Source organism: Xiphophorus hellerii, chromosome 10, assembly GCF_003331165.1.
Source record: "Xiphophorus hellerii strain 12219 chromosome 10, Xiphophorus_hellerii-4.1, whole genome shotgun sequence".
NCBI lineage: Eukaryota > Metazoa > Chordata > Actinopteri > Cyprinodontiformes > Poeciliidae > Xiphophorus > Xiphophorus hellerii.
Window position 1 is genome coordinate 10,066,219 of NC_045681.1, and position 10,272 is coordinate 10,076,490.

The window sequence follows — 10,272 nt, forward strand, 5'->3', positions numbered from 1 at the left end:
AGCATATTTTGACAGACGGCTGCTATTCACAAAACACTTTAGCCAGAGGCCTGTTCAGATTTATTGTGTGACTGACTGCTACTGGAGACTCTTCAAAGATGCTGAAATTATGTAAGTTACATTTAATTTGCCTTTGAAATAAATAATTTTTGAAGGGATCTGAAACCACAGTTAACTGCTGTTGCAGGAGACGCTTTACTTATTTGATGAAAATGAATAATCCAGTAGATTTCATTCATGGAAATATGAACTACTTCTCAGTGAAACGTTGCAAAGAACATCTGTACAGAGAATTATGGAGAAACATTGTGATGACTTGCTGAAGGTGGAGTCTCAGAGAGAGAAGGAGCTACTTAAAGAGACAGAGGTCAATTTCAAGACATCGAAATGTGAAATCAAGTTTCTTTTAACTCATGTTTGATATATACATTATTTTTTATAACAATTGAAGGTAACAGTGACTCGATTGTGCTATAAAATGACATTATGTACCTGGAAAACACAATACTGCCTCTTTAAACATGCAAGAAAAAAATCTAAGGAACACTCCAGGTATTTTTATGATGAGGGAATAACATTACAGCATAATATAGAGCTCAAAAATGCTATTTTACATTAAAAAAACTTCAAATCCAGGCTAAAAATATAATTTTAATTCAATAGCATCTAATACAATGCATAACTGACATTATTTAATGTTCATGTATCTTTTATATTCCTCATATTGAACACTTTGGTGAGCCATGTGTTATTTTTTAAAAGCCAATTTATAAATAAAGTATGGTATAATATTTATAAAGCAGAATATTATAGGACAAGAAACAGTCAATGATGTTCTTAATGTTTAGAAAGCTTTATTTAAGACTTCAGAAGACAATATTATCTTTGATCACAGATTTACATTGATTGGCTGGACTCTTTCATCTTTAGATATTTGATCCGTATCGCAAAATGTCACTAAAATCCAAAGGTTTTAAAAATGTATATAAATGACAAATAAGTTTGGATTACGTAAATAACACTTTGGAAAAGCACCAATCAAATTCCCATCGGAAAGAAAAAAAAAAAATAGGACAAATAACTGTTACATATCTTAAGTTGCCAAGTTACAGTAATGAACTCAGGTTACATATTTCATAACAACAATATTGCCGTGCAAGACTGTATAATAAGTAATAAAGGCACCAAGAATATGCTTGTTGGGTTCACACTGACTTCAACGGAAATCTCTCAGGCTTCAGTGTTTTGAGGTTAACTCAACAGGCTGGAGGTCATGCAGCAACTTCTTGTCTCTTTCCCGTCTGGTGTCACAACCAGAACCCACAGTGAATCCATGGCTTTCTATCCGCTGCAGTGGCTCGGGAATGAACAGCGATTTGAGGTCTGTTAGGCGTGCATCGCCAGAGCCAGGAACTCCTCTCGGGTCTTGGGGTCCTCGAGGTAAACTCCCAGCATGGTGCTCGTCACCGTGCGGCTGTTCATCTTCTGGACACCGCGCATCACCATGCACATGTGACTGGCAACACAAACGCACACAGAAAAAGAGAGTGAACGGTCGGACTTAGAGCTGCAGAACAAAAGAACCCCTTAAGTCTGAGGGTGGTGCAGTTAAAGGGGAACGCCGCAGAATTTTCCACTTCTAAAAGCAGGAAGAATTTATACAGGCAGCTTTATTACCCCTGACAAAATCTTATTTGTTTTATTCTTGGGGAAACTCTTTTTGTGTGAACTTACGCTGCTTCTATAACCACAGCCACGCCTTTTGGCTGCAGCGCTTCACATATGCCCATGGCGATCTGCTTCGTCAGACGCTCTTGAACTAAAAAAGAAACAAAATGTGTCAGAACATACATTTTTTGATAAGTATTTTATGATTGTGATATCACAGATTAATCAAAAAAATATTCTTCCCTCACCGGATATAAGAAAAAAAAACTAAATCAAGATGAAACCTCCACTGTGCTTCACAGTCGGAAACATCTATTAATCCATTTTCAAACTCTGCTTAGGGTGTTTTCACACTTGATAGTCCAATTGGGGACCAAAATTGCAACTTTTGTTAGATCTTCAGCCCGTGTTTCTGGACACTGCATTGTGTCGAGAAACATGTTCCCCTCCTCGCTTGTGGTGGCGCTGCACCAAGAACTACTAAACAAAACAACACAAAGACCTTAGAAGAAAACACTGAGTGCAACTTCCTTCCTCATAAATTTTAAACCCAAATGGAGTAGCGTCAGATTTTAGCGGTTGTAGAATTTCTCTTTTGTCTTTGGTAAAAGACCGTGATCCATTTCTCATTGTAGTGCTATATTGTAGCGTTTGTTTTGGTTGTATTTACCCAGAATGCCCTGTGCTATAGCCCACTTCCTGCTTTTGATGTAATCTCCAGTCTGCTTGCATCCATATATGCATCCGAACCACATCAGAGTTTACTTCAACCGAACTGAGACCGAGGTTTTTAGGCGCACCGGAGTTCAATTGCACATTCACAAATCCCCAATTAAGCTGGACTTTCTTTTCAAACGGCTTAGAAATGGGTTAAAGTGGATTAAGAAGGACTGGTGTGAATGCATCCTTACTCATTATAGGGTGGGGTTTATCTCAAGGCGGTGTACACTCTGAACACAGGCTCATGTGTAAGGTCAATTTAAAATACGTCCAGGGAACACAAAGGGAAAACATACAAACTTCCTGCAAGATTTAAACAGAGGGGTTGTGGGGAAATGTTGTAAACATTGTTGGAAGTGAACTTAATGTTTTTGCAGTTTCACGGTGTTCGACTTACCCTGAAGTCGGCGGCTGAAGATCTCCACAATCCTATAGAAGGAGAAACACAAAAAACAGAGAAGGCTGCTTACAGATCAGGTGTAATAATGATTAATCTTCAGATAAACACAAACTCGCATCGATCCTTTGGCCAGCGGGCCCTCTGAACTGTACAGCTTCTTTATTTGTGAATCATTCACCATACAGAGTTCTCAGAGTGACTCGAGGGCAAGCTCTGTTGCAGTTATCCCAGGTTTGTGGGTCCAGATCCTCTCTGATTTTTAAGGGGGAAGGAGGAAACAAAAGAGGCTGTAATAATAACTACGATTCCCACCGGTCTGAAAGGATTTTCTCATGGCTCTAAGCGGATAGCATCTAGACTTGTGCCTGTCATTCTGCTAGAGGAAGAGACTATCTGATGGCCAGCGGGCTCAGACTCTAAGCCTCCAGGTCAAAGCACTAAGATAACAGAAGAATGCAGTCACCCAGCACTAACAGCAGGCGCATACAGTGGCAGCAGGCGGTTATGATGAGCGCTGTGTTACCTTGCCAGCTTGCTGAGTCCCACCACTTTTTTGTTTGGGATGTAGCCAATGTGAACCTGGAGAGAGAGCAGAGGAGCAGAGGTCACCAGAGGACCTACCAGATCGTCGATGGGTGTTTGAAACACAAATGAAGGCATTACCTTTCCAAAAAATGGTACCAAATGATGTTCGCACAGGGAAAACACATCTATGTCCTTCACAATCACCATCTCATTGTGGTCCTCGTCAAATATGGCGTTGTTTAGGATGTCTGCAGGGTAATAAAAAATAGAGTATTCTTAAGAAATGCAGAAATCTTGCATTAGTAACCAGTGAAGGGTTTTTGAATTGGCTAATATGGCTCTCTCTCTAGGGAGCCGTTTCAACATTGGGTGTCACAACAGCTGTTTTCTACGGCTGGCAGTAAACTCAAGGTCAGTTTTGTTGATTTTCAATGTATCCAATACCTGATCAACTCTACTTAAAAATGTGAACTGTTTAAATAAAAGATATTCTGCACAAAATCGTAACCCCCTCCCCCCAAATCTTTAACTGGTGAATCTTTAATTATATTTGTGGAAATACAAAAAAACTGAATGCTTTTTTTTTGGATTAAGGCCTCCTTAGATTGAAAAAAGCAGTACATAAACTGTTATGATTTATGTTAAGTGGATCAATTACTGGTATTCCTTACTTTTTAATTTGTCATATATATATATATATATATATATATATATATATATATATATATATATATATATATATATATATATATATATACATATATATATATGTGTGTGTGTGTGTGTGTGTAGGCGTGTGTGTGGGCGTGGGTGTGTGCGCGCGTGTGCATACATGTTTTTTAAAAAGTGCTGCAAAAAGGATGAATTTTTTGCTGGAACTCATCATCTCTTATCCACATAAATCCATTATTGTGTATTGTATTCCATCCAACTTGTGTGTGGAGGCACAATGTGGATGTTGCTTAGTAAGGTACTAAATGTACCAGTCAATTTGATATGCACTGGTTGCTGGACCAGAAATGGGTGTTTAAATTGCACTATTTATTACTTAATTGGAGATAATTGGTTTCAGACATATCAAGTGGATATGCCTGAAACCTGTATCTTTTTTTTTTTAATTATTGCTTTGGGACCCGGGGTTCCACCTGTTTCCAGGTTGTTAGTGCTCTTTTATCTCCCAAGAACTGAATGTTATGATTTTCCAACACTGGTTTCATCATATTGTTCCACTTCAAAAGAGAAAACTAATTAGACATGTTTTCTGGAAACTCAAAGGTGCATTTTCAAGAAAAAACAACATTTTAATGCAACAAAATGAATAAAAAGGCTGAAATGCAATGACCTAGAAATCTTGTAATTTCCTGGAAATGTTTGGGTTAAGCCTCTAATCCTAATCTCCATCTCTACCAACTTCAAAATACGCTATAGTACAAAAGTTAAAAAACTTATCAAATAGATATATATTAAGCCAAACATAACTGACAATAACATCATTCTCTAAATAAACAATATTTGTTTCAATGTACAAAAAAAAAAAAAGATAAATCGAAATCTAAACTTTTATAAAATAATTTCAGTCGTGATTAAAATGTTTGTGGTTTTTGCACTACAGGTCATCCTGCTAATATAGATCCTAACTGATTAAACTAAATATCCATTCAACGATCAAAACTTTGATTACAACAATGTTGGGATCAAGTTCACATGGGAGGTTCACTTTTTTAGCTAAATGAAATGTAATAAAGAAACAGAAGAAGGAGATAAATAAATACAAAAAATGGTTTGGATGATTTCTATCATATAATCTATATTTGAATTATGTATGTATGGATGGATGTATGTATGTATGTATGGATGGATGTATGTATGTATGTATGTATGTATGTATGTATGTATGGATGGATGGATGGATGGATGGATGGATGGATGGATGGATGGATGGATGGATGGATGGATAGATAGATAGATAGATAGATAGATAGATAGATAGATAGATAGAAAGAAAGAAAGAAAGAAAGAAAGAAAGAAAGAAAGAAAGAAAGAAAGAAAGAAAGAAAGAAAGAAAGAACAGCAGAACTTAAATGTATTGTATTAAGTTCTGTTCACAGGAAATAAAATTACATGTTACCAAGTTAATTTATTTGGTTAAGTCAAATTAAGCAAACATAACAAAAAATACATTTGACAAATTTCATTCAGTTACTTGTGACCAATTAACACTTTTTAAAAAATTAGAACTCATTTTTATTTTTTCAGTGTAAATAATTCTGACACGTTCGGCTTCCCATACACTCACCGTCTCCAATCTTTTCTGCTACTGTTCCCTTTATAACAACGACACAAACCCAACTCCTGTCCTGTTGAGGTCCCAGAGGTCAAACTCACCATCGATGGTTTCATGGTAGCCCTTGGTGAGGAACTGGATGGCCTTGGCGGCGCGCAGCGGCGTGCGCAACAGACCCTCCCGGTCCGTGTCCTCTCCCAGGTGCCGCAGGATGCTGGTGTAGGCGGCCTCCAGCGCTGGTAAGCGGGACACGTCCTCGGCCTCCTTGCGGGATGTCTCATGCTTGCGGTGGACAACGGCGGACTTCTTGGTGTCGATGATGAGGTCGCTGAAGCCATTGTTGCAGTGGAACTCCTCCACCGCGGTTTCTCCGACTTTCCCGTTGCAGTGAGAATTCATGTTGATTTTGATTAAAATAAAAATTGTGGGGGTTTTTTGTTTTTTGTTTTGGGAAAACAAGAAGAAAACGCAGAATAAAGAGCAGCAGAAGAAGAGTAGAAGCTGAGGTGACCCGGCTGGGCTGCTTGACTGGGAGCGCTCTCGGTGCGCTCTGCTTTTATAAAGCCTGCCAGGAGCGCACACAGCTGACCATTCGCCAGGTTTGCGGCGCCTACGTCAAAACCAGCAGCCTCACAGACCCTCCCCGCTTTAAATCGTGAGGTTAAGCATGCAGGAGATTTTCTGCATCTGGCATCACTTGACACAAAATGCTTTAGGCGTATCTCCAACTGATATGTTCTGGTTAAATTATATTTTACAACATTCATTCCCTTAAAAAACTCACGAGCCTCATGACACTTTTTTTTCCAAATTTTTTGGGGGAAGGAGGGGTCAAAGTTAAAATTATGATGACTGGTTTCACAGTGGCAGGCACTCGTGACCAAATTCCAACTTCTGTGGATAATTAAAAACCGATCTCCCACACGGAGATCAGCATCCTTTCAGCATCCAACCAACCTTTGAATTAGGTATAGATTTGCAGATTTCTTCTTTTAAAATTAAATTATAGATTAAAGAGGTACATGAATGCACTGAAGATGTAACCTTATGAACTTAAAGAGCATTTTCATGTAGGCAGTGCTTTACACAAGTCTTACACAACCCTTGAACTTTTCCACACTTTTGTCACGTTACAACCACAAACTTTGTTGTATTTCACTTGGGTTTTATGTCATTAATCAATACAAAATAAATGTGAACAGTTCAGGAAATGAATTACTTTTAATGATTAAAATGTAAAAGTGTAGCATGTAGTGTGTTTGTGTTCAGACACTTTTAATCTGTTACTCCAGACACCTAATTAGTCTGTTTCCATACTATTCTGTGAAGGTATCAGAGGTTTGTTAGGAAACATTAGTGAATAAAATGCAGGTAAATAATGTATCTGAAACATCTAAGGAATATATTGTAAAGCATTATCTCAAGCAACTTCTCACTGTGCATGTGAACATCCATCATCTGAAATAGGTCAGATTCTGACTAATCTCCAAATCTGCCAAAGAGAACCAGCAAAAAGAAAATCTATAAGAAGTCCTGATTAGAGTGTGCTGCAAGGTATAAAGGCCCCAATATGTGAAACAAAGAACGCTGGTCAAATGTGAGCAAAATTGAACTTCTTTGCCAAACTAACACCAGGACCAGTCAAAGGTTGTATGGGGCCTTAAGCAGACTTTACTTCCTGAGGAAGCCATTTGTGTTAGAAGCAAGAACTCAATGGAGTGAACTTAATGTTTTGGATCCTAATTCCACCAAACCAAAACTCAGACGGTCAAACAGAACCAGGTGGAATCTCACCGGCAGAAACCTAACTTCCACATCCTGCCCCCTGGCTGTAAGATGGTTATTTCATCATTTACAGAATATCAGTATCAAATCTGCAGCTAATAACATAGTTTCCTCTTCAGGCATCACTGGACCCAGTCTCAGTGTATTTTTTATTCTGTTTGTCCGCTGATTGATTCTGCATGTGGGTTGAAAGACTTCCTCAGAACATGACATAAAGGTTCATATCCTTTCAGCCTTGAAATATTTTGTCATATTTCAACCACAAATTTCGATGTGACTTGCTATTGAAAGGAACATCTTACACACTTAAAAAAAAAAAAAAAAACTCCTGAAAAATGTGGCTTGCATTTTTTCTTGAGACCATTTTAAGTTATGGGGGACTAAAACTGACATAATTAAAAATAAAACTGGTAATGAATAAATGGCTCAAATAAATCAATACATTTAAAATGCACCACTTACTTTAAAAAATAACTTTCTGTCATGTTTATAATTTCATTTATCAGATTTATTTTAGCTTATTTCTGACAAATTATATATTCCAGGCATAACAGTTTTTGTTTTTCCTTTTACACAGATGCATTTATGTCTATTTAATTTTTTTATAAAAGTTTCTTATCTTGTTTCAAGTCTTTTCATTTCCATGTGTTTTTACATTTTTCTATCTCGAATTTTATGCACTTATGCACCATTATGCAAAAGAGGATGGGCTGTGCCGTAAGGCTGCAACTTGTTATTGTGAGGATGGTTTTCTTCAGCAAGCACCAGTTAAACTTCATGATAAAATGGATGGAACTAAATACTGGTAGGTTCTAGAAGAAAAACTGGTAGAGGCAATTAAAGACATGACTGGAGGATCACCTTCCATTGAAACAATAATGCTAAGCATACAGCCACGATTAAGAGCAAAGCATCTTCATGTGTTGGAATGGCCCAGTCAAAGTTCAAAGCTAAATCCAGATGAAAATCTGCAGAAAATTAATGTTTGTAGATGTACTCTTTCTTGACTGAGGTGGGTGGTTTGGCATAAGAGGAGGGTCTGGTTCATCACATGATGTGATGTCGTCAGCAGCTCATTGGGCTCTTAAAGAAACTATTCTACTATATACTAATTTTAGAAAATAATAATAATCTTGTACTTAATCAGTGCCTACTAGCTAAAAATTTTCCAAGTTTTCAAAGAAATTTCTCATAATGTACACAATTTACAATGTGGTTATGAATACTACATTTTAAGGCAAAGCGAAGCAATTTAGTATATCACATTTACAGCTACAGGGCAATTCAAAGTGCATTGATGGAAATGAAAATAAAAAAAAAAACAAAAACATTATATTGCAGTGAAAGTAAAGGAAACTTATGACAGGTTGTAAATTTGTTTGGGTGGAGGCGTTAAAAGTCTTTAAAAAATCATGAGGCTCATAAAAATAAAATCAGAGACACAGGTTGAGCTGTTAATATGTTCCTGTTTCAATTTCAGCTGCAATGTTTTCTGATTACGTAGTTTATCAACATGATAGAGTTAAGATAAGAATACGGTCATTATAACAGCTGCATGAATGACTCTTTCAAAGCGGCTCATTACTGTAAATTATGTATTACTCTTATAATCCTGTCATTTGCAAGTGTTTTGCACACAATTATTTCGTGAAGGTGACCTACTTTTTCTGAAGACACCATATATATTTTTAAAGGTTTTGTTGGCTCTAATGGCCTTTATTTGAAAGTAGTACGACAGGAAACGGGGTAATGAGAGAGGGGGAAGACATGCAGCAAATGTCGCCAGGCCGGGAATTGAACCTGCGACCACCGAAATTAGGACTAAGGCCTCAATACGTGGGTCATGCTTTTGCCCCTGCGCCACCACAGTACCCACCCCAAGACACCATATTTTTAACTTGCTGTATCTAATGATTTTAGAAAGGTCATTCTGCCTGTTTTCCACTAAGATTTTGGAAAAATGAAGTAGTGTTTTGCAACCTACAGAATACATTCTCTCAGTCACAAATGTACCTTATTTTTTGTATTGTGCATCCAGCAACTGAGACACAAAACCAACAGACAGTAGAATAAAGTCTGACTTTAAGTTTGATAGCATGCTACAGAATTACTCCTGGTAAAATCAATTTCTTTTATTGCAATTTCATTATCTGACATTTAATATCCATTATTACTTTGATAATTTTTATTACTATGAGCATATTTACATTCTTACAATATAAATATGCTATAGAATGATTATGTTATGAGAGAATACCTAAATACAAAAGGTCAGATTTATGAGGAAAATGTTAGAATTCTGAGATTGAAGTCAAAATATATATTTTTTTCAGTGACCCTAATCCTCTTCCGTAGTGATGAAATAATTGTCAGAAAATTAGAAATACAAGTAAAGTTTTGGCAATTTTGAAAAATCCTGAAAGTGATTATATCTAAAATAAGCATTTTACATAGTTTTTGATTTACTAGTTATGTTAATCAAATTGAATGGATTAAGTCAATGTAAATCAACATGCTGGTGACATCACAGATGCTACTGGTAGCATTTAAGCTAGTCTTAGCATTTTGGCTAATTTTAGTTTACGCTAATGTTAGTACCGTACACAGTGGATTTTTTGTTAGTCAACATGCTGCTGATAACCCACACCCTACTGTTAGAGTTAACATGCTATTCACTCTACATGCTAGTGATTGCTGTCATGCTAACATTAGCTTTGTACCTAAAATTTTGAGTTAGTCAATATGCTAGTGATTACCCTCATCCTACTAGTGGTAATAACTCAATATGCTAATGATAGCCCTCATGCTAATATTAGCATAGTAACTAAAATAAGCATTTTTGTTCCTTTTTTATTAGCTATGTTTATCATACTAAATGAATGAAGTCAGT

General features: G+C 36.8%; 1 protein-coding gene across 1 annotated transcript; it reads right to left on the reverse strand.

Annotated features, from left to right (window-relative positions):
- Positions 1-832: 832 nt before the first annotated feature.
- On the reverse strand, positions 833-6,161 carry gch2 (GTP cyclohydrolase 2). The gene is made up of 6 exons (XM_032574599.1): positions 5,699-6,161; positions 3,452-3,561; positions 3,312-3,367; positions 2,786-2,817; positions 1,735-1,819; positions 833-1,516 (listed from the first exon to the last, which is right to left on the reverse strand). The coding sequence occupies exons 1-6, from the start codon at positions 5,994-5,996 to the stop codon at positions 1,387-1,389; spliced, it is 711 nt and encodes a 236-aa protein (XP_032430490.1). The 5' UTR covers positions 5,997-6,161; the 3' UTR covers positions 833-1,386.
- Positions 6,162-10,272: the final 4,111 nt, after the last annotated feature.

Coding starts and splice junctions, on each gene's coding strand:
- gch2 (XM_032574599.1), bottom strand. CDS start 5,996: ATGAATTCTCACTGCAACGGGAAAGTCGGAGAAACCGCGGTGGAGGAG. Junction 3,368..3,451: donor TGGTACCATTTTTTGGAAAG/GTAATGCCTTCA, acceptor CTCTCTCTCCAG/GTTCACATTGGCTACATCCC. Junction 1,820..2,785: donor CTTCAGCCGCCGACTTCAGG/GTAAGTCGAACA, acceptor TTTCTTTTTTAG/TTCAAGAGCGTCTGACGAAG.